General features: G+C 51.9%; 1 protein-coding gene across 1 annotated transcript in view; it reads left to right on the top strand.

Moving 5' to 3' along the window:
- The window catches only part of LOC146590723 (opsin-5-like), an 18,911-nt gene extending 862 nt beyond the window's left edge, over positions 1-18,049 (top strand). The window contains exons 2-6 of the mRNA XM_085313884.1: positions 9,024-9,111; positions 11,639-11,801; positions 13,099-13,226; positions 15,412-15,740; positions 17,480-18,049. Coding sequence (XP_085170010.1) covers positions 9,024-9,111; positions 11,639-11,801; positions 13,099-13,226; positions 15,412-15,740; positions 17,480-18,049 — 1,278 coding nt within the window. The remainder of the gene's footprint in view (positions 1-9,023; positions 9,112-11,638; positions 11,802-13,098; positions 13,227-15,411; positions 15,741-17,479) is intronic.
- The last annotated feature ends 5,676 nt before the right edge of the window (positions 18,050-23,725 follow it).

The following is a 23,725-nucleotide window of genomic DNA, read 5'->3' as shown; positions in this document are numbered from 1 at the left end:
TCCCGCGGGCGCGGCCCCTGCGCGGCCCCGCCGCAGCCCCGCGGAGCTGCCATGGGCGCCGCGGGAGCGCCGGGAAGTTTCTGGCGGCGCAGAGCGGAGCGGCCGGGCTGAGGGGCTGCGCCGGGCTCCCGCCGGGAAAGGTAAGGGGGGCCCGGCCGAGGGGGACGTGCTGCGCCGAGCGTCCCCGGCCCCGGGAGGGGACACACTGCCCCGCGCAGCCCTACCCCCGGGGCGCACTGTCCCCAGCATCCCCGGCCCCGGGGGGGAGACCCTGCCCCGAGTGTCTCTAGCCCTGGGAGGGAGRGATTGCCCCCGAGCCTCTCCAGCCCAGGGCGCAAAGCGTAGCCCCACGTATCCCCAGCCCCAGTATGGGGTCACAGTCCTCCTGAGCAGTCCCAGCCCAGGGGATGGGGAGGGCACAGTCCCCATGAGCATCTCCAGGTCCAGGTGTGGGACATACACTGCGTGTGCAGCGGTGTAAGACGCACTTTCCCCCRGAGGGGTGTTAGAGCACAACACTGGGGCAGTGTGTGCATTGGGGTGGGTATGGGGGACCAGCAGTCCCAGCTCTGGATACGTGTCCCTGTTCCTCATCCGGGCAACCRTGGGTACTGATACAAATGTTTATGTGATGCACCTCATGGAGAGTGTCAGGTGTGTGTATGTGTGCACTTGTGATGGGAAAAGTTGCTTGCAAGAGTCCTAGGTGGCTAACAGAGAGATGGAAAGAAGTCTTGTTTTRTATATAACATATGGGAACGGGCAGCCCCAATACAGGAAAACTCTGCAAAGTGCTTTAGGGGTGGGAGACTGAGGGCTGCCTTTCCTTGTGCTYTGCAATCTGTCCTTCGGACACTGAACAGTCACTCAGCTATGCTATTCTGCTCGCCTACGACTTTTCAKGGTTTGCTTTATTCATTAGGCAGGTGAACAGGCTTCCTGCTTGTCAGTGTCTAAGCTTCTCCGTGCTAGGAGTCACAGAAATCAATTCCTGGTATTTGCTATTGAAAGACACTGGAGGTCATTTGAGTTTCTAGGCTCATCAGATTTCCTCCTCCTCTCCAAAACAGACTGTGGGCTTGTAGCACATTGGCTGCAGAAAAGCAACTGTCAAAGTCTTTAGAGGAAAAGGGCAAAACCCAACAATCGTACGCAATAAAATGTAAGCTTTTTCAGGTAGACAATAAGAATGCATCTGATYAAAGTGGTCCAGCTATGTCAGTCTCCTCCTACGTGCACAGGTACAGACAGAGGATGTTGTTTCTCTCTAAACATAGKTTTAGGTTAGATTCTTCCTGTGAACACAAGGAAAGGCTCTGAGCATAGAATATGAGGGCTTCCTGGTAGTGTTCCTGTGGCAGCAGCTGCTTGGAAAACTTCATCTCATTTTGAAGTCTGATTAAATTGAGGGGAAAGGAGCTTTCACAGTCTGTCTCTTCTCAGAATAGAGTCTGAGCAATGTAGCTTAAATCAAATTCAACAGCAGCTTTGTATGCCCAAAGACTACGTGGCCGAGCAGTTTGATTTCAAAGGGCTGCTTTCTACTGATGAGACGTTCACATCTGAAGTCCCGCCCAGAAGAGGTAAAGAGCATTTAGTCTTGATGGAACACAGTCAAGTGTTCTGAATGTTTTTGAGATGGAACAAAACTTTAGCAGCCATTTCTGTCAGAAATGCCCGTGAATGTGTTTAGTCCTGCACTGATGGTTCTGCAGCTTGTAAGTCTCTCCTCTACACATTACAGCACAGATGAAGGGATGTGCAAGCTTCTCCCTCAACAGCATACTCACCTGAGAGAGTCCTTTGCACTGGTTTCCAGCAGACAAGGTGAACAGGAATAGGTCTGTAACCTTGGTAGGGCTTCTACAAAAAGCTGGTGATATACTGCCTTGTTTCAGCAGAGACTGCACATCAAAGGGTCAAGACTCACATAAACACATCCTGGGGCYGTGTGTGAAAAGGTCCCACATAGGTGAGCTTGGACAAATGCACCACCTTCTAATTTATCTGAAGAGGAAAGGCTTTACGAGCTCAAAACAAAAGCAACGTAAGAAAGTCTTTGATATTTTTGCAATAGTTTTTGAACTGATTTTGGTTTCACTTGCCTGTGCACGCTGCATCCAGCTAAGGTAAGTTTACAAGATGTACTTTATGGTTTATTTTCAGACGTAAAAATAGTAGGTCTCCATATTTCTGTAAAACTGATTTATAGTCCTTGTGTCAATGACATCAGCATATCTATCAGCGCAAGAGATGCATTTTTATCATTTTCTCCATTACAATAAGAGATGTGTGTTTTACAAATAGCTCRGGCACAACCATAAAAATAAGGCCTATACCAAGTGATATATCAGAAATATAAGTTCATCTCCTCCAGATTGCCATTACTTTTTGCCAGCTTGATTTCACAGGACACCTGTAGCTGCCCTGATATATTACAGGATGGAGACCTGCCAGGAATCTGAGGGAAATAAAGTCCTGTAGGGTTTGCCAGTTCTCTCCTTCCTTTGCCTTTATGCATGCACACTGAGGAGCAAGAACAGTTAATTCCAGACTGCGCTGGGCCTTGTCTTGTCTTCTTGTCTCCAGCGCAGCTGTATGACTAGAGTTTCTCCTACGTCTCTTCCTKTCTTTGTAGACTCTATGTTCTTAATAAATAAATCTATGTTTCACTGAAGCATCTCAGATGTGCAGTGTGGTGTACTGTATTCAGCAAGTCTCCTTCCAAGGGCTCTTAAGGAAGAGTAAAATACGGCCCGGAGGAGAACTGTGCATTATTAGGATTTCGAGGATGGTTTGCTCAGCCCTAAAGAAAGGTTATTTCCAATTAGGTTAAAGAAGGATGTTATTCTTGGGGCCAGAGTCACTCAAGCTGGTGCAGGGAGGTATAAAACTCCTGTCTCTCTACCATGGACACTCTTTGCTCTCCAAACAGCATGGGAGACTAAAGCAGATTTTTTCACTGGGCTGTGAAGTTCTTAGCACCCACGGAGCTCTCTGGAGGAGGTGAACCCAAAAGGCCCCTTCACCACAAATGTTACATCTTCGTCCCCACCTGTAGGGCAAGGGGGACTGCCAGGATCCTAAACCTCAGCAACCTCCTCTCCTGCTAGATTCACTCTCTCTCTGCATCAACATTGCTCGCAGAGTGAATCTGGCTCCCGATCCCATTGCCAGGTGCCTGGATGTCACTCCTGAGAAACACTCTGGCATCTTCACTGGTGGAGATTTTACTGTTACGTGGTCTCATTACCAGGAACAGTCTGTTCCTTCCTTACTGCCTGTTGCTTATAGGGATATGGAGATGGTCAGAAAGCCAAGCCAAGCCAAAGGCATTTGTGTGAACAAGTGCTGTAACTCAGAAAGCTGCTAACTGCCTGCTGCAGTGTGCATTTATCCCAAATGCATGGGCTCATATCTTCTTGCACTCGTTCCAAGTGTGCCTTTGGGTGCTCTGCCCATTCTTTGTCTGTTCCTGGTTAAGGTTAAAGAAAGAGTCACTTTCTGAAGAAATTCTGAGGAGAAACTTAGAAGCTGATGAATAGGTAGCAAAATCTGCTCTCTCCTTTCTGCATCCACACTGTGATACTGTGAGTCTGATACCTGGATATTTTTCTAAAAATTGAACCTCAGCATCAATTAAAATGCTTTGGTACAAAAGGAAAGGAGAGGTCAGCTCCTAAGGACATTCATCACAGACAGCACATTGAGATTGGATTTTTTTTAGCTGCGAAATTAAATACTCTGAAGCAGCTTTTTCACCCTGACAATTATGAATATGCGTCAGAGTGATGTCGTCACTCTGCCCTGCCAGGTCCTGCATGTGCTGGTAAGGAGGAAAGCCCGTTTCTTCAAAAACCTTTTAGAGAGTGGTCTGGAAAAGGAGTAAGCTAGGCTCAACCCCTTTTTACTTCTTTGTGATGGAGAAACCTAATTAGAAAACTTTTCTGATGATCTGGGTGTAAAAAGCTTTGATTGTTGAGACTGAAAAGATCAGAAACTAATGAACCAGCATTGCGAGAATATGAAAGGATGAAAGATGAACCATTGGGGAGAGACTTTTTTGGTGCAAATTGCTAAAAACACTTGTTTTTTTTTAATGCATTTTAACAATTTCCGCAGTTTTCCATCAGTTCAGGTCCACTTGCCCCCTTCAGTCAAAATCTTAGATCCTCTAGTTGTCTTTCTTGCAGCCAGTTAATTGTCTTCCACTAAAGCCCAGGTTAGCTGTTTCTGTTTTTGCCTAAGGTAAAATGACTCACAAGATTTTAAATAAAACCTGAACACAAGCCCCATTTATTTTGCTATTCTTTGTGAGTCACAGCACAGCGTGATGGGGATTTGAGGCCAGGGGCATGATTTGCATGGAGCGATTGGAGAAAGATGGGGAAATGTTTCCCTCTTTCCTGTTAGGGATTTCCAGGACTCATTTCCCATGAGTACAGATTGTCAGTGAAAATACCAAAGAAACAAAAATCTCCACCAAACTCTCAATAAGGGGAGAAATTTAGCTTGAAACCTGGATGTGAAAGCACTTGGAGTGTTTGAGTTCACAATGTCAATACCAGGTATGTAGGAACATCTATTTATTGAAATGGTTGATTTCTAAAGAGAGAAAACAATCCTCTCCTATCGCTGGAGCCCCCATGCTCCCCTCCCAAATGATTTGTTATTTCTCTGAAATGGAGCAGTGTGTCCTCAATGCCCAGCGCCTGGCTCGTGTTGAGGTGTGACCTTGAGGGAGAGCAGCAGCTCTGCTCCTTTCTGCAGCCTACCTGGGCAGAGGGAGTGCACTGAAGGCACGRGGCCCCTGGGCTACCTGCTTCCCCAAACAGGTGACAACAGTTTTCTTACTCTTCTAACATCCGCTAAGAGACAGTCCCTGCAGACCTCGGTGAAGACAGACAGCCTAAAGATGCCCAACATCACCTGGTTATTTTGAGATGCTTTTAATGTGGTCTAAGTGTAAAAAGATCAGGTGGCGAATGGATTTCCTGGTTACCTGTCTCAGGCTGAGGACTAGCATGCAGCTGCCTTCAGTTAATATTAGCTGAGATCATTTCCTAAACATCTTTTTTTCCACTGAGCAGAGCTCAGAGTGGATCTTGCACATTGCTGTTCAGACTGCAACCCTGTGTGCCCTGGTAATTACGTTGTGTAGACAATTACCCAGGAATGGCCCGGGGGTTTCTGCTCTGCCCAGAACAGCTACAAAGCCCAAGTGAGTAGATGGAGGTCACAGTGACTTCTAATAACCTTCTCATGAACGGATTGTGCTGCTGTGGCAGCTCATTCCTCTGCTTCGCAAACAGGCAGGAAAAGCCCAGGATGAACAGGGAGAGGGTCAGAGGAGGGTGGAGCAAACACCTTGTGAATTATATTTGCTCTAACACGAAAATCAACGAGAAAGTAGCCCAGGTAAGTGTGCAACTGCAAAGTGTGTGCTGGGAAGGAAAATTCCTCCTCCAAGTCAGATTGCTGCGCTGATACCAGTACTATATTGTTTAAAGTAGGAAGCTTCTCAGTAGAAAATATTAGTATTTTCTTACATRCTTTAGCAGACAATTTTTAACAGAGATGATGATTGAATTTTTAAGCCTAAATATCAAAACCACATATACATAAATACAAGTAACGATGTATGTGAGGTTGCTATATTGTATTTGTACATACTGGTAACAAGACAGGGGAGATGCTTGATAAGTTCAAATGGGAAATATTGCTAATCTAATACTACATGTAGAAAAGACAGCTAATCTGTGTGGCTGACAGTCTGCCTGGACAATTATGTTGATTGGTACCTTCTCTCATATGTGTTTGCATACCAAACCCTGAGGACTAGCAGTATCTTCTGTGTTTGCTGTTAATAGCTGGGGTTTCATTTCTCCTTGAAGCACACACTGCTGTTAAATGAGCGCCTTGTTTTGCATAACAGAAGACTGGAAAAAATCCCTAAGATAATCAGCTGTGGTGGTCATTTCACTGAAATGAAAGATTGTGGCCAGGAAGCTCTTTTGTACTGGAAAACCCTGACAGAAGAGGTTAGATCATCTGGCTGTGCCTATTTGTCTTCACAATGTCTGTGCAGGCCTACAGACAGACTCCAGACCCAGGCAGGAGGGTGGGTCATTTCAAGATAGTGCAGTATCTCTTTCACATCAAGAAAAGCCAATAAATCAGTGGTGGAAAGAGGAAAATGTACAGGTTCCTTAGAGCCTCTTTGAATTTAGTAGGATGATGTAAATGAACCTTAATTTAAAATCACATTTGCATCAAGCTTCCTAACCAGTAACCCGGGCAAAATGCATCTCAAGGATGTGGGAGTTTGCCAGCAGCACGAAGGCTTTGGCTGTGTCTGCCATAGAGAGAGCGCCGAAGTCTGGCTTGCTGTTGCTCCGTCTGTGTTCAGCATGTAACAACACCTCTGTCTGTGTGGCACATGCTGTCCGGACAGGCTGCATGGGCCAGCTCTGGTGTTCTCCACTTTTGCTCTTCATTAGGGGAGCAGGAATCATGAAGGGAGGCCAGAAGTTCAACACAGTGAAATGATAACCATGAATGACCATTTCAGCTCTCTTAAACTAAATTAACTTGCATCCTACCTGGCCTGGAGAGGCAACTCTGTCATATTCATGGCAGTCAGGCACTAGTCCAATGGGAATAATCTCATCATAAAGCATTTAAATCCTTAACATCAGATGCTAGAAATAGTCCCACATGCTACTCCCCAGTGAACCTGTGGAGCTATAAATGTCCCACGGGCTGTGTGCCAAGCTAACCCAAGAAAGCCATGAAGAAGGCCAGAGAAACCCCTGTCCATCRACGTTTGGCTGCATAGACCAATAACACAGAGAATGAAAAACTATTGGCAGGATCTCTTGGCAATTTAACACCACTTAGTGCCTTAAAATCCATTTACACTCAAAGATAATTTACTTGTTACTTGAAGTAATTAGCTCCATCTGTCTGAATGCAGCTTTGGATGTGAGGCGGGCATTTTTGCCTAGGTACAGATAACAGTTTGTTGCTTTGTTTGTGAAATCCAGTGTCAGCGGTGCTCGTGGAAAGAAACAGCCCCTCTCCCAGGGCTGTTAGCACATTAGATAGCTCCTAAGCAGTCTCAAGGCTGGATAGAAACGTGGCAGTTAAACGTCAGCTAGTGATCCRGTTGTGCTCTGTGCTAGAGGAGCAGTCTGAGCGAGCCGCAGGGCAGCAGCCAGGAGCACTGGGAATTCGTGCTTGAAGTCTCCATAGGGTTAGTGCACATTGGTCTTCTGTGCTGTTTTCTCCTGCCAAGTGCAATGAGATGCACATGGCATGTTGCCCCTTTCTTCTTCATTTACTGCCACTGTGATCCTGTCAGAATTTGAACCAATGACACTTGTCATTCCCAGCTCTTCTCCTCCAAGCAAGGTCTTCCAATACGAGCACTGGGCAGCAATCCCAAATGAACGGATGAGTTTCTGAGCTGTGCCATCATGTCCCTTCTGTTGTGCCAGGATGATCACTGGAGGAACTGTGCTGGGAATATTATCTTTATTCACCCCCTCCCCATAAGGCCAAATCAATTCCTATTTCCAGTTCCTGGCATGGCTCTATAAAGACTAGGCAATATGGGGTAGGAATAAGCAGCCCCTAGGCTGGTGTTGCCTCTTCTCAGCATTAACAGTGCCCAGGCAGGYGCCAGCTACATCCCTCCTGCCAGAGCTGTGGTTTTATTGCTCTGCGGCAGGGTGGTGGTCTCGGTTCTTGCACAACGTGCAGGTAGGGACCTCAGTGAAAGAAGCAGGAGTAAYGCATGCATTAAACGTCCTGGAAAGCAAGCTAACAGCTACTGAAATGTATAATCACACCATTATTTTCTCTTGCCTCCTCTCCTTTTTCCTTCACCTGAACAAAATATTTTTCCATTTATTTGTTATCAGTGCAGGCAGCGAATACGCTGAAACGCATCTGCCGTTCTGCTCTACTACCCCCTATTAATTTTCTAAGCACTTGGGAACCTTTAGTTCAGCTGCATGAAATAACAGGGAAACTAATTAGGCTGATAAAACTCAATGTTTCGGTCAGGCACGCCAAGAAAGGGAATGACTTTTTTCTTCCTTTTCTTTTTTTCTTTTCTTTTTTTTTTTTTTCTGTTATACATATGATCACTCTCAAGTTCTTCACTGCCTGCCCTGCCAGCAGCATGGATCAGAATTAGTTACAGTGCAAGAAGAAAGGTACCAGCCAGAAGCAGTGACAATTCCTTTCTTTCCCTGGCTCTGGTGTCTCCTAGGTCATAGTCTGATTTAAGCTCTGCTGTCTGCATGGCTCTTTTCTGCACATGCATGACGTCTCACAGCAGAGGCAATTACTCTTGGTCTTGATGGTACCTGAACTGGCCTCAGCCGTATCACAAGGACTGTCTGAATCAAATCTCTCTGCTGATGTGACTGTCACCAAACTCCTCAYGTCCATACAGTTTAAGTCACAGGTAGCTCATCAAGCCAAGGTTTTCAGCATTTCTTTATTATCTATTTGACTGATTAAGCCCATCCAGGATGTCTTGGTGTCATTCAGTACATGCCAATGCAAGGAGGGGGATGAGGCATGCGAGGGAAGTGAGGGGCGAGCCGGGAGGAGGTGTGGGACTTTGCCGAAAATGAAGCCTTCAGCTCCGAGCAGCCAGTCCCCACGCAGTGCCTGCTGCAGTCAGCATATGGCCAAGACYTGCAAAGAAAATTTACATCCAAAGGCTAATGCTAATCAGTATAATCTGTAATTAAAGAAGCAGTAATCAAGTGAGATTACCAGCCTGATCCTATTACCAGCCCCCTGCATCACCAGTTATTTCAGCACTACACTCAGCATTAATTAACAGCCTGGAGTTGCAGGGCCTGGGTGGTTGCACACTGCTGGCTTCGTTCTAGCATGGTGCCAGGAGTGTTTCTGAGAGCAGTCCTCCCTGGCAACTGAGGGAGCCGAGTGCTCCTTGATTAGCCAAAATTCACRCTTGCTTGTATTTGTATCTTGCTTTGCAGATGGGAAATGCGTCCAACGCCTCAGTGTTCATCTCCACCTTATCAGAGAGAGAAGACCTGATTTTTGGCACACTCTATTTAGTCTTTGGTAAGGAAACACAGTCTGTTATACCTCCCTCTGTGCTGCGGGCAGCACCAGTGCCAACCTGTCAGAGATGTCAGACCTTTTGCAGTCACTGATGCTTCCAYGGAAGTATTTGGTTGTTACCAGGTTAATTGTACCGGCCATTCCCACGTTAGCCCTCTCCACATTACCACAAAGGCTGATCTTGCTAAAGCTGGGTGACTACATTCCCTTCTCAAGGGACTGCATTACCATTCATAGTTGCAATATTTGGAAAGTTGAAGAACAACATTTGTTGAGCCTGCTATAACTCTTACTGCAGCCACCTGATGTGAGACAGTCTGGGACTCTTTATTAGCATTACCAGTCTCACGGTTATTAAAGRTGATTTGAATGTCCTGCTGGTCCTTACTTCAGCAGAAGATGCAGGTGATTGTATTGTGATTTGAAGTTACTGGCATCTGAAAGCCAGCAGGAAAAATGAAGAGGTTAGGACACGGTCTGAGAAGGCCTAACCCCATTTCCTGTGGTCCAGAAGTAAACGATGGGCAGGGAGAAGCCTTCCGAGCCCCAGGTGATTGTCTCCCAAACACCAGGGGAGTTTTTCAGCTTAGACTAGCAAGGAACAGAGGGGAACAAAAGCACTCACTGTCTCTTTGTACCAGTGCCAGGAAAGATCTCCTGGTATTGTAGCTGGATGGCTTCTTTGCTTTGCAATATGCAATGAGTAAGACCAGGGTAAATCATCACTATTTGCAGGGCCTGCTGCAGTCCTGCAGACAAAGGCACATACCCTTGAGCATGCAAGGACAAACGGATGAGAAGGAGCAGAACTGCGTGAGTACACAGATGACCACGCATATGAGTACCCCAAGGTGGACAATCATTCCCCTATGTACATGAGGAGCCCAAGGCATGCATTTACCAAGAGAGGGCTCACAGCTGCTGGGACTGCCAGTAGTCCTATAGATAATTAAAATTCCTAGGAGATAATAAAGCTATTAAAACATATGTAATACAGATGTGAAGAAGAAACCAGACTAGCTCTGTGGGAGAATTTCTCATGAGGCTGGGAACAAGGACAAACATCTCAATACTCTACCCTCTAGCAACTACAAAGCTTCCAAACCCGTGCATTTGGCCAGGTCCTGCGTGGGAGTCTTGTTTATGAAAGGAACTTTTGTGTTGCCCATTCAGCAGCTTTGGAATCTAATTGTTACCACAGTAATTTGTAGCCTARTACATTTAATATTTAGCTACATTTAATATGTAGCCTAATACATTAAGGAGAAACCCWAGTTCTACCTAACCTGTCCCATCAGCATCAAAGATTCTCCTTCTGAGGACACAGAAACCTCCTTTCAATGAAAGCACAATTATATTAGAAAAAGAGAGCRAGCCCTTTTTATACAATTTTAATCACTAGTGTTGTTTTAAACACATTAATAGCAAACAAAGAGCCTTCCTATGTTTAGTCTGGATTTTCCTTGATCTTCATAATGCCTTTCTTCTTGTTTATTTTTTTACCGTGATATTGGACAACACAGACTCACACTAGTGACATTGCCAGGAAGAAATTAAAAACATGAACAGGCCCAGCTCCTTGGCCTCACATCAGAGGAACAATGACACAAAACTCCCATTATTTATCTAGCTAGAACGAAGCAGCCCCCTTGCCCCTTCCAGCTGGAAGAAGTGAGTCTGACCGGATCCTGCACCCAGAGTCGTTTTTAGCTTCGTCCCATCGCAACCCTCCTTCCAGATGCCTCTGCAGGACCTCCTCAGGGAGAGGAAGAGATCACATCCAATTTAAAGCAGCTCCAGATATGCTCATACATCTGTGTAGGTCCCATGGGTTCCTTTAGCCCACTCCACAGTGTCAAAACTTGGAGCCCTTTCCACCCTCTGCAGACAGCGCTGGTGTTTGCTCCTAGGACAGCTCAATGAGATCCTGGCTCCTGCTCTAGCTCTGGTTATTTGGCACCCCATGACTGCATCGCAAGGCAAGCTATGACTGTGGAAAGGAATTAGGGTGTCATGAGGAAAATGCCTGGTTATTTGCATATATCTATTGCTAGGTGTGTCACTACGAAGATCTGGGCTGGCAGACAAAGCCACCTTATTGGACAGCCAGCAAAGCCCCAGGACTATCTTCCTGGTTGCTTTTTTGCTACGTGTCCCTCAACCCCTTGAAGAAGGTGTCATATGATAGGGGAGAGAAGCTTTGTCGATCACATCTGATCCTCATGTTTACAGGTGCCCCAGGAGCAAAATCCACTAACGCTCGAGGGTGTCATGGAACAGTCCTAGCTGTGTTTGTGGGTCTGGTCTCCCTCAGCTGTCCTCTGAGACTGTGTCTCAGCTCTGCAGCTTATCTTACTCTCCAGTCAGCGGGGAGATGGAGTATTTACTCCCAGGAGAACTGGGGAGAGGATGCCCTCTGCCCACTCCTCTTCCTCTAGCATGGCAGGGTGCGGACAAATCATCACYATGCTGCCTCAAGAGCCAAGCTATTACATATGGGCACTGCTTCTCTCTGCCTTTTTTGCAGGCATTGTGTCACTCTCTGGAAATTCGCTGCTCCTGCTGGTGGCTTATCGGAAGAGGTCCATGCTGAAGCCTGCTGAATTCTTCATTGTGAACCTGGCCATCAGTGACCTGAGCATGACGGTGACCCTGTTCCCTTTGGCCACATCATCCTTCTTTGCACACAGGTAGCTTGCAGAAAAGGCTCTGCACTAGCCAATGGCCCCAGATGTGTTTTACAAACCTTGTTTAGAAGCGAGGAGTTTGCTGAGAGGGGTAAAGCTATCCAGGATAGGGCTGGATTTGTCCAGCCAAGGAATCAGTTTGGGTGGATGGTGGAGGGAAGGGCCATGTGTAACTGCACAGACTTTCATCCCACACCAGCATCAAAAGGGGCATGAGACCATCACAGTCTGAGATACGCTGCTGTCCCCAATAACAGCCTTCTCATCTCCTCTCTTCCTGAGAAGGCACAGGGCCAAGCTGGTGGGGCATGGTCCAGGGGTACTTTGCTGCTCCTTGTCCCTCTGTCTCATCATTCAGCCTTGCTGCAGACAGCACGTCCTCTTCCTACTCAGGCTTAACCCTCCTGCCAGTGTCAGCAGTGAGGCTGGTGTTCTGGGCCTGACTCAGTGGAGGCAACGGGAAGAGCCACAGAGCTGATCCATTCCCAACGTAAACTTGCAGCACGATGCTCTAGCRCTGGGTCCATGCAGGGTCTGGGCAGGGGCTAAGGCTCCTCGCCCTGCTGACACAAGCCCTTTCTATTACGTGCAGGGTCTGCCTTGGCACATAGTGTTGAAGGAGGCAGCGTGAAACTAGAAACCTGAAAGTCCAATGTCCCCTTCAAAYCTTGGGAAAGTCAATTCCTTTCTCTGTGCTCATCTGTAAAATGGGTTTAGTGGTGGTTACCATCCTTGCTGAAGAGCTTTGCAGGCGAGCAGCAGGCCAGAAGTGCCAATTTCGGCTGTGGCTTCCTTGCAGCTGGCAAAAGCAGCACAAAAACACTGTGTAGCTGTTTCGGGTGGATTAGCCCTGGTGGGCAGAACATGGGGTTTCCGAGCAGGAGCGCACAGCGTGGGCGCTGCGTGAGCGCGCGCCTGCACGATTCAGGGCTGCTCCCACCTTCAGGGGCTGCGTCTCGCGGTGGCTGCCACTGCGAGGCTCAGGGAACGGGTCGGGGCCGCAGCCACACGCCTGGCTCTGCAGAGAGGCAGGTGCCCGCTATTTCTGCAGCCCGCTGCGGAGGCAGAACAGCCTCCCCATGCACGGCCAGCTTTGCTTCCTGTGCGGGGCGGCAGCTGGAGCCCTGCGCTCACTGCAGCCAGGCAGCGGGTCTGAAAGCRGGCTGGGCAAAACCCCAGCATTTTTCTGAAGTAAGGATTGCAGATAAAATTATAGTGCAGCCGAGTGGCAGGGGATGTCAGCTAGCTGCTCAGGGCAGAGGGGAACAGCTCGCTTTACCTGGCGGTTTTTCCCTYGCAGGTGGCTCTTTAACCACGCGGTGTGCACCATCTATGCCTTCTGCGGGGTGTTGTTTGGCCTCTGCAGCCTCACCAGCCTGACAGTGCTCAGCACAGTTTGCTGCCTGAAGGTCTGTTACCCAGCATATGGTAGGTGGGGCGCCGTGGTAGCTGATCTAYACTCACAGCCCTCTCTGTTAATATAACTCTTCTTCCTCCTCTTACAGGCCGGATCAGCCTCTCCTGGGAGAGCTTTACCCCAGGGCACCTTACTCCCAGTTAACTCACTGGTGCAGCAGACCTGGGAGCCTTTTATCACTTGTATGATCCTGTCCCTCCATCGGCTTGAGGTTATGGAGACCCAGCTCAACTAAAGGAGTACCCTTGGCTCCTGCGCCCGTGCCAGGGACACRGCGTGCATGTGAGGGCAGGGCACCACAGCAGCCGCTGCTTCCAGGGCTTGCTTCACGCTAGGGGTCAGAAGCATCATCCAGAACAGTGTCAGAGGGGTTGTTTTCCTCTGTAGAGAAGTCCGAGCTGCTGTATTACAGAGGATGATTTGAGCACAGCAAGGCAGATCACAGGGCTTTGAACATCCATCTGCAGATGCGAGCTCAGACCAGAGCAAACTCTGCTTTTGGGAAGCTGCATGGGAGCCTCCCACTTCCCATGCTCTGACAGTGCACGGAAATGCAGCCTGCCTTTGTCCCGTGTCCTGCTCTGGAAACGGTAATGCAGGAGCAGTGCTGCCCTTTAGGAGAAGAACCGTAGGCCAAATGTGTTTAATTCACTGAAATAACTAATACAGGAGGGCTTGGTTTGCAGTACTGTAGCTCGCTTCTGTAGACTTACTTTCACCTGAACTTTATTTGCAGAGCTTGTGTGAGTGTTTGTGGCTCTAAGCTTGTGCACAGATGAGACCCATAGATGGACACCTGCTGTTTGTACAGGGCATGCAGGCAGAGAGCATCTGAGAGAAGTGAGGGGGGCCCAGAAATGTCCCTTACACTTTTAAAACTCCTCCTACCAGAGCTTCTTAATTTCCCCAGTTCAGCTGCTAAACCTCCATCCACCAGATATATCTTCAGAATAGACTTGGGCTTAGAGACCAAAAATAGAAATAAAACTGAAAACCATAGATCTTAATCTGATTTGCGGACAAACACTCCAAGATACATGCTCCTGTAAGCGCCTTCTCCTGTGGCTCACCTTGGGAGACCACAGATGAGCCTGTTGCTCACAGACGTTGGYGGAGCAGGACCTGGAGAAGCATGATTGCAGCTGTTATTTGCCCAGCTCCCTCGAGGCTGAGTCCATCAGGTGGAGCAGGCGCATCATGGAGAACCCCCTTTCTGGGCGACCCGAAGCCCCATCAAGCCATTAGCCTCAAAATCCCTCCCCGCGAGGCCCTGTACGGCTTGCAGACCTGTGGCTGCTACCTGCTGCTGATGTGGCTTGTCTGCAAGGGCGACACTGGAAAAGAGTCACCTCAGTTACCTGCCAGCACACAGATCTCAGGAAATCACTAAAAAGGTAGAAGGAAAGATAAAAATTAAAGCTGTCTCTTCAAAAGCAGCTCAGGTGCCAATGGCTTTTCCCTGTGCGGTTTTCGCTCTCTAGATCAGTCTGGCACTTGGCAGCGTGGCACTTTGAGCCTGTCTCCCTGTAGCGCCCTTGTGTATTTTCTGTGTGGAAATGGCTAACCTCAACATATTTTTAATTGCTTCCTTTCAAAGAAAAACGTTAATCCTGCAGACGTCAGAAGATTTAGCACTTCATAGTGAGCCCTTAGAAGGCTGCAGGGGTTTTGCATTTGATGGCACATAGGACAAAAAGGAAAAAAAGACTCTTTGCAGCACGGCAAAGGAACCGCGCCGCGGGCAGCGACAGGCGGGGGAGGCTCCGCTGCCCTCCGAGGCTCTCGCGCCGCGGCATCCGCCGCCTCCCGCGGCGGTTCGGTCCACCAGCGGGCAGCGCCCGGGCCGGGCGGGCAGCCCCCGGGCCAGCTCTGCCCCTTGCTGCTGGCTCGCCCAGCCCTCCGCGGCGCGGGGCGGCTCGTGGGGCTGCGGGCCCCTTCTCCGCTCCCCCCCCAGGCCCCGGGGCCGCTGCGGCGCGGAGACCTTTGGGCCATTGCTCCAGAAGCCGAGAAAGGCTTCAGCGCTGACACCGGCGCGTGCTGCGCCGCCCGAGGCAGATCTGCCCGTTTCTCTCGGCTCCCCCGACTCCTCGGCTGGGCATCCACGCTCTCGCCAGCCCTCCCCTCCGCGCAAGGGCAGGGCACGCCAGGGAGCCCTCCCCGGCCGGAGCCGTCCTCACCTCCGTCGCTCTTTTGCAGGCAACAAGTTCTCTCCCTCGCACGCCGGCGTCCTGCTGCTGTGCGTCTGGGCCTACGCGCTCGCGTTTGCCGCTGCTCCGCTGGCCGAGTGGGGCAGCTATGGGCCTGAGCCCTACGGGACCGCCTGCTGCATCACGTGGAAGGCCTCCAGCAGAGAGGCCGTGCTCTACATCCTGACCCTCTTCGTCTTCTGCTACCTCCTCCCCTGCCTCCTCATCCTCGTCTCCTACTCRCTGATCCTGTGGACAGTGAAGGGCTCCCGCAGAGCCGTGCGGCAGCACGTGTCCCCCCAGAGCAAGGCCGGCGGCGTGCACAGCCTCGTCGTGAAGGTAGGGGCCGGGCTCGCGGGCCCCCGGGCGCGGGGCGGGCCGGCGGCGGGGTGGAGCTGCGGGGCGAGGACGCTGCCCGAGGGCACGTGGGCTTTGCACGCCAGGCGCCCGAGCGTCCCTGCGGGACGCGAGGCGAGTTGAACGCTGGCATCAGTGTTTTCTTCCTAAAAGGGAGCCAAATCACAGGGTAAAAAGTTTCTCGTTAGGTGGGTAAGAAGGAAGCACTCCTGCCTGGGACTGCGTCCTCCCTTCCCCCGTTCCCTGGGCGCAGGCGTGAAAAGGAAGGAGAAGAGAAAGTTCATCTGAAGGCGTGATTTGTTTTATGAATCCRAAGCTTAGCTTCTCCCGCACAGCCCTTGACAGCAGCGTAACGGACTGTTCCCAGCCCTGCCTGAGCTGGCCAGGAAATGTGTTCGCTGCTTATTATGCAGCCAGGGTGGCCGGGACACCTTTGCCTGCGGTTTCTGGAGGCGATCGTGATGATGTATCCAGCACTGGCTGGGGGTGGCGAGCCCCCCTGAGCTAAGGCTTCTTCTTCTGCAAGTGCATGGTGCTTACTGCCCCAGATCAGTTTTCCAGGYGTTTGTATTGGTTTTGGTATAACATATTTCTCCTCATTCAAAGCCATCAGGTGGAGGAGTTTTCATTTTAAATTACACTGGAAAAGATCATAAGAAGAGCTTTCATGACTCATTGTTCTCCAGACTATGAGCTAATACTAAAATTTACCAAGGATGTGTCAAAAAAGTTGCTACTCTTAAAGAAAAAAAAAAGAAAAGAAAGAAAACAACTTGCAAGCCTAGTCTTGAAGGAAACATCTGTGTCTGGCTAGAAGCCGGGGGTCTGAGCACAGTCYGTATCCCATGCCTTTTGCTCAGGCCAGTACACAGACTGCAAGACKAATTTTAGGTGATACCAAAAGGCTGCTGGAGTCTGACATGGKGCTGGTGCCAAAAGCCGTTCGTAGCCAGGCATCCAGGTGTGTCGTTCTCCTCTGCCGCGGCGGGCTGAGGAGCTCCCGATAGGCCCGTCCCCTCCCGTGTTTCCCAGGCGAGACAGGGCATGATCTGACCGCAGGCGGACGTGCCTGCGCTSGCTGCCTTGCTGCTCTGACATCCGACACGACCGATCGCCTAGCGCAGCTGGTTAAACCCTGCAGCTTCCCACGCACCCTCATCCCCTAGAACTAGTGCTGCACAGGAGGCGCTGGGGAAGAGCAGCGTCTGCCTGAGCTCACAGCCAAGGTGGCAGCGCTGGTGGGATCTCGCAGAAGGTGCAAAGCAGAAAGGGAACAGCATGGACATGCACACCCCAGCACCAAGAGGCAGCGTGAATCCTTGTCAGAAACTCTCTCAGGAGTGCAAAGAAGTGTCCCAGCTGCAGGTGGGGAGCACTTCTCCCAAGCCGGGGATCATGCATGGTTTGCTGGAGGGGGAGAGCAGACAGGCATACTCTGGGATCTGGTTTGGGGGATGCAAACACACTGTCCAATTTGCTCTCCCCAGTTAGTATTTGCTCCGGTTTGATCCCAAGCCCTGAGCACCATGTGAGCAGGATGTACTATTTGGCTTTGCATTCAAAAGGCCTGAACATCGGTTGGCTCCTTCCCCTGGGGCTGGCTCTTCCGGGTCCCAGTGCAAATGGTAGCTGTTGTCTTCCTTGGGCTGGGTTTTGGGGATAGATCAGCATCCATGTGTGCTGCAGAAGGCTCGCAGCAACACTGTCACCTTCTTTTCCAGCTGAGCATTGCTGTGTGCCTGGGGTTTCTGGCTGCCTGGACCCCTTATGCCATCGTTGCCCTTTGGGCAGTCTTCGGAGATGCCAGCCAGGTGCCAGCTCTGGCCTTTGTGCTGTCGGCTGTCTTTGCCAAGTCCTCGACACTCTACAACCCCCTGGTGTATCTGCTGTTCAAGCCCAACTTCCAGAAGTTCCTTTCCAAAGACATCCTGCTCCTCCAGGCCATCCGCACCATCCTCTGCTGCAGGTGCCCAAGCGTCTCACTGCAGCCCAGAGATGGCAGGACGTGCTTCTCTCCAGGCCTCGGCGACCACCATGGGGCCTGCAGAAACTGCCACGACACTTTTGAATGTTTCAGTAACTACCCCAAGTGCTACAAACTCTCCCAGACCCCTGACACTTCATCTAGGCCCGTTCCCCTGGCTATCCTAAGTGATGGGTCTGCTTGCCAGCCTGGCCTCAAGAGGACTGTGCAGGTCATGGTGCTTGTTACGAGGAAAAGGTCAGGCCTGGGTGCTGCAAATGTAGCAGGTGAAGTGCTGCCTTCAGAGATCATGAAAGACCTTCTCTGAGTGCTCAGAGAGCTCTGCAGTGCCTGGGCTCCAGGGCCTTCGGCACCTGGCTCTGTCTTAGCAGCATATTAGGAAAAAAAATCATATGCAACATTTCTCTCATCTACGTATCTAATAGGTCCAAAGCATGTTCTGCAGATTAAGTGACATGAAAATTTAAGACCAACCCTAATCCCCCTTCTAGTTTGGCTCTTGCTATTTGGAGCCGATTATTTGCACTTGTGAAAAAATAGACCCCCAGTGCCTGAAAGCTGGCTAGGGTGCAATTCCAGGCTGCAGTTTCTGCTGCTGTTTGCTCTCAGGGCCCTTGGCCTTTTTTTCTTCCATCCTGGTGCTCTGATGGCCAAGCATGGGCTTGTTCATCTTAAGAAACTGTGTYTAGCACAGTGGGTAGGGGCCTGGGAGCCCTGAGAGGCAATCCTAGCTGCAACACCAACTCCTACAGCCTCAGCTGATCACATCCTTTCCCGTTTGTGAACGGGATAACGCCATTCAGCTACCTCACTTGGGATTATGAAGTATTTTTATATACCTCTCAAGAGACTACTCTCTTTGTAGGCTGGATTACCCCACTCCCTCAATATGAGTGCAGCCCTGTCACGATCCTATTCACCTAAATGGGAGGTTGTCTTTAGAGCAAAGATTTGGGGTTAAAATAATCCCAGTGCAAGTAATAATATCAGGCCCAGGTACTGCTGTTCTTCAGGCAGAGAATGGCAAAACTGTGGCTGAGCAACATCTTGGAGACAGGTCTGCAGTCCTAGGGTGGCTCCTGGCTCCCGGAGAGCTGGGACATCTCACAGTATATGCGCTACCATGCAGGGGACTAGGTGCCTGGAAAACAGCAACCAGTTAGCTTGTAGGTGTCATTTTGAGACTATATCTCTGAAAGAATCCAGCTGGGAGATTCAGAAGACACAAACTGGTGCCCAGATGGCCATGGCAGTACTGTGTTGGAGAGCATAAAGCAAACGGGGAGAATGAGCTGMGCAGAGCATACTGAGGCAGACCGAAGCAGTCGGAAATAGCTGCGATGCTGCAGGCAATGCAAAACATTGTCGAGACCTTGAAGGACTTGGTTCTCAGAGCAACTGAGCAGACAAGGAGCAAGAGAAAAAGGAATGCAGAGAATGAGGTATGCCATCTGGGTGAACAGAAGAGGTACATTTTGGAACAAAATCCTGTCCCAGCCTATGAGAAGAAGGATGGATGTAATGCTCAGACTGAGACAGAAAAATCATAGAAGTAGTTGGAGGAGAACATCTAAGACCAGTCTCTTCACAGTTCTTAGATTTTGACACCCAGTGTTGAAAGCCACCTTGCAGAAGTGGATGGTTCTCTCATCTGAGAGAGTGTAGAGGGCAACCTTGGAGCTGATGAGCAAGGGCAGGCGAGCTGACCTTGCAGCCTGCTGTTGGGGTAAGGCAGAGCCTCTGGTGCTGATGGGATTGCTGAGGATCAGGAGACTACCTGATACCTACAGCAAAAATAAATGAAGTACAGGAACTGCTTACAGGAGCATTAAATTCAACAAGTGCAATTGAAACTAAATTTAAGACACATGAATTCCCCTTTGTCTTGACTCTTATTACGTTTATGCAAGCCCAGGGTGGTCACCTCCCCCAGCAAGCCTCCTCGGGCAGGGTCCGCTCTGGTGGGTGCAGCCACGAGGAGGTTACACATCCTCCTCTTTGCCTYGCTTTCCTGCTCTGAGCCCTTTCACAAACAGATGAATATTTCCGGCAATTTCATACCTCTCCTGGGAGAGGGGCTACTAGCAACAGGAGGCACCTCTGTGATGACTGTGACGTCCCAAAGTGCCCAAGTATTTTCTCCTCCATTTATGAGCAGCATTAGGCTGCAGAGCTGCACTGGCGCCCCGGGCCGGGCCAGGAGAGGGGCTGCTGAGGCTGACTGGAGGCAGTGTCTGGCTGCAGGATCCACTGGCAGTGCCACCAGCACCCTTGCTTGGAGGCTGTGGAGATGCTCCTCACCTGCCCTTTACACTGTCCACTAAGGCACACGCATGGCATGTTTCCAAATTTCTCTCTCCGGCCATCCTGCTACAGTGTTTGCCCCGTGGAAGYTGGTTTGTGGCATGAGCCGATGCAGAAGGAAGCACTTCTTGTCCCCACCCAGAGACCCCACGTGAGGGCCGCGGGCTCTGGGCTCGCGCAGGCGCTCGGCAGCCAGTTTGAGAAGGTGACTGCACTGCCTGACCCTGGTGCTTTCATCCTTCCACCCGGAGCAGTGTCTGGAGCACCGAGCGTTTGCATGTTCCTCTGGCGAGACAGCAAATCCCATCACGAAAGAAGGTAGTTTTGTTTTATAGGAAGTGGAGCTCCGCCTTGTCTCGGAGTGGTGAGAAAGGTTGATTTTATCCAGAGAGAGGAAGGGGTGTTTTGAAGGTTATGGGAAGGGTGAGCCTGGGCTCTGCTGAGATGCCTCWGTGCTAGAGCACGACGGGCAGGACGAACAGCAGAGGAGCCTGCAACGTCCATGGACACCCGCCGCGACGCAGCAGCCGGACCCACACCCTGGGGACGGGGCTGCACGCGGGCAGGCGYGGGCGAAACCCGACGGACCGGCACCGCCGGCGGGCACAGGGCAGCTCCCTCCTGCTGCCCACTTGTGCTTCCAGCTGACACCACTGAATCCGGGCATTGAAAACAAGAGTTAGGCTTTTTGGTCTCGATGTTTTGGCCAAATCCCAGCGTAGGCCGTGCTTTTCCTAGCCAGCCCCATCCGCAGCGTTTCCCTGGGCACAGCCCGCTCCCCGCGCTCTCCCGCAGCATCGCTGCGGCTCGGCGCGCGCCGGCCACTCGGAACCCAGCGGCAGCCGCGGCCCTTGCTCTCGCTGGCGCACGGCAGCGCCGGTGGCACGCGCCGGTGGCACACACTACTGTCCCTCGGTCGTTTCTGCTCGGCCGCTTCCACCCAGCAATTTCTCCATGCCGGGAGCGGGCTGGTGGCCAGAGTGGGTCTCCAGCCCCTCTGGGGTGCACGCTGCCTGCCCAGCGCGGCGGCAGTTGTGCCCGCTGCCAGGCCACGGTGCTCCGAAAAGCTGGGCTTCGTTTCCCACCCGTGCTATGCGAGAAGGCCCCAGCCAACCGCAATAGCTGCAATAGCTGCTAAAAGCTGCCAGTCAACACGGAAGAACCAGGGCAGCCAGCGGGAAGAGAGGGCGAAGCCTGCACCGCGCGGGCGCGCACCCCGGGGAGGGCGAGTCGGACCCGGCCCAGCCCGGCGCCGAGCTGCTCGGCGCCCCGGGCGCGAGGGTGGCCGCGCTTTGGGCCCCCGCCGGAGGACGTCGCGGGCGCTCCGGGTCTCTGCTGGATACTCACCGTCTTTCAGAAATCGTGCGTTTTTAAAATAAATTCACTCACGCAGAACTTGCGCTAAGCTCTGTTCGGCTGCGTGCTGGCCCGGCAGCGGCGCCCCGGGACGCGGGAGGACACTGCTAACGCGTGTGCCGCCGCGGGGCTCGGGGCAGGACGCCGGCGAGGGGTGCGGGCTCGGCCGGCAGCAATATTGGATCGCGAGGGCGGACGGGTGGCGGAGGGCGCGCGGCGCCGGGGCCGTGCGGGGCCCTGCGGGGCCGTGCGGGGCCGGCTGCTCTCCCGGCGGAGACGGCCGCCGGGCGGGAGAGGCGGCTCGCCGCGGGCGACGCCGGCTCCGCGGGAAGCGCTCTCCCACTGACCGTTTCTCTCCCTCTGAAACGAGCCCAGGACGGGGCTCCCGGGGCAGCGCCGAGCAGGGAGCCGGCGGGGCGGCGAGGAAGGGCCGCGGCCGCCCCCGGGGCCTGGGGCACCCCAGCTCGGCTGCGGCGGGCCCCTGCGTGGCGTAAAGCCCCCGGCTCCTGCTGCTGAAGGAGCCGCCAGAGAAAATACCCCGGCCCAGAGCTCACTGAGCGGAGGCAGGAAGAGAAAAAAACCACGGTGACTCCCCTAGGTCCATCGTTACACCAGGAAAAGCCTAACCCCCCATTTCTGCTTTTAATTCAGTGCAAGACCACACGATCCCGAGCGCGTTTTGAGCAGCGCCGGTACRGGACGCCGCGGCCGCGCGGGCAGCAGGGCCGGGAAAGGCGCCGGGACGGGGCCGAGCCCGCGCGCAGCTGCGAGGGCTGCGGCAGAGCTCCCGCGGGCAGCTGAGACCCCTTCCCTTAACGGGGCCGGCGCGGAGGGCCCCCGGCGCGGAGGGGCCCCCGGCGCAGAGGGGCCCGGCGCCGGCTGCGTGCGGCCACGCTGCCGGGGGCGTCCCGGGCCCCGCGGCACTCCCGGCCGAGATCCGTGCCCGCGGGGTTCACGAGGCGGGCGCTGCTGGCGCTGGGATCTGACCCCTTTGCTCTCGGCGCAGCTGCGGCCGGCGCTGCTGCGGGCGGGAGCCCCCCCCGGGGAGGTGGTCTGTGAAGGCAGGTGGCCCAGGAGCCCTGGGATCTCCCCGGGGTCTCGTGGGGCCCTGTGTAGCAACRTCATGAAACCGTTTGCTGTGAACCTGCTTTTCTCCCCCCCCATTCATACAGTACTGATATTCCTGCTCTTTCCCAGTTCCYTTTTTCTTTTCAACTTCTAGTGGTTGCAGACGGCCTGCGACGGAAGCCCCCTCGGTGCAGAGACTAGCTCCCCCATCCTGGGTCGCTTTTCTTTGCGAACATCTCGGCAGCTGCCGACCTGCAATCCGATCGGCAGTTTCCAGACGCCGCCCTCGGCCGCTCGGGACCGGCCTGCTGGGCTTCGCTGCTCCCTGACCACTCCAGGTTTTGGCAGTTCCCACGTAAACATATCCAACTGCTGTTCAAATTTCAAGGGGGGAATTGATGACGAAGAGCCTATCTGGTCAAATCAAAGCCACCCTCAGCCTGCAGTGCTATTCCAAAAATGGTTAGTGATCCCTAGGATCCAGCTGCTTTCTACCTTGGGAAGCAGCTGTCGCGCAGAGCCCAACGTGTGCTTTCCCCTCTTGCACTGTCCACAGTTAATGCTTGTACCTGCTTGCCTGGGTTCTCCCCACTTAACATGGGGAACGATGTTGCTACGCTCTTTCCCGCAAAAGCGCTGCAGCRTTTATATGTTTGTATAAGAAATCATGTGGGTGCCTGCAGAGGCCTCACCATGTGATGCCTGTTGCTGACCTTCAGCCAGGTTTCAAGGCTTCACCCTCCCCATTGGGTAAAGTGACTGGGGAGGGGACTCCACACTTCTCTGGTGTTGTCTGCACTCATCACCAGCAATGCGTTGCCCTGTCCTCAGCTGTGGTTCTGTTCTTCTGAAGGTGGAGGCATCTGGCAACCATAATGTCAGAGACTCTCAAACCCTGGCCCACTTGTGGAAGCCTCTTACCTTAGGTAGGTAATCATCTCACAGACCGTTAGAAAAGAAAAGGTTAAGGGCACTTAGCAAGTATAGCTTGAAGGCCTATTCTTTCCTTCTGAAGGTTGAGCTCCTGAGCTGCAGATAGTTACCACTGGTCTCTTGCCTTTTATGGCACCCTTTAGATCAGGCTGCAGAAACAACATGTAGGTGCTTTAAAGTTTAAAATAAATGAAAGTCTCTTGGTACAGTCGTGAGGTTAAAGAAAAAAAAAACTTCTTTATGATTAAACCAAAGCAGGAAAATTGGAGGTGATCACTTTTAGCTGGTGAGTCACTAGCAGGGCTCAGGACAGCACTTGGAG

Source organism: Rhea americana, unplaced genomic scaffold (assembly GCF_003343005.1).
Source record: "Rhea americana isolate MKP2758 unplaced genomic scaffold, rheAme1 scaffold_4, whole genome shotgun sequence".
NCBI lineage: Eukaryota > Metazoa > Chordata > Aves > Rheiformes > Rheidae > Rhea > Rhea americana.
Note: the sequence above shows the minus strand (reverse complement) of the source record. Positions and strands in the feature narration are given on the sequence as shown.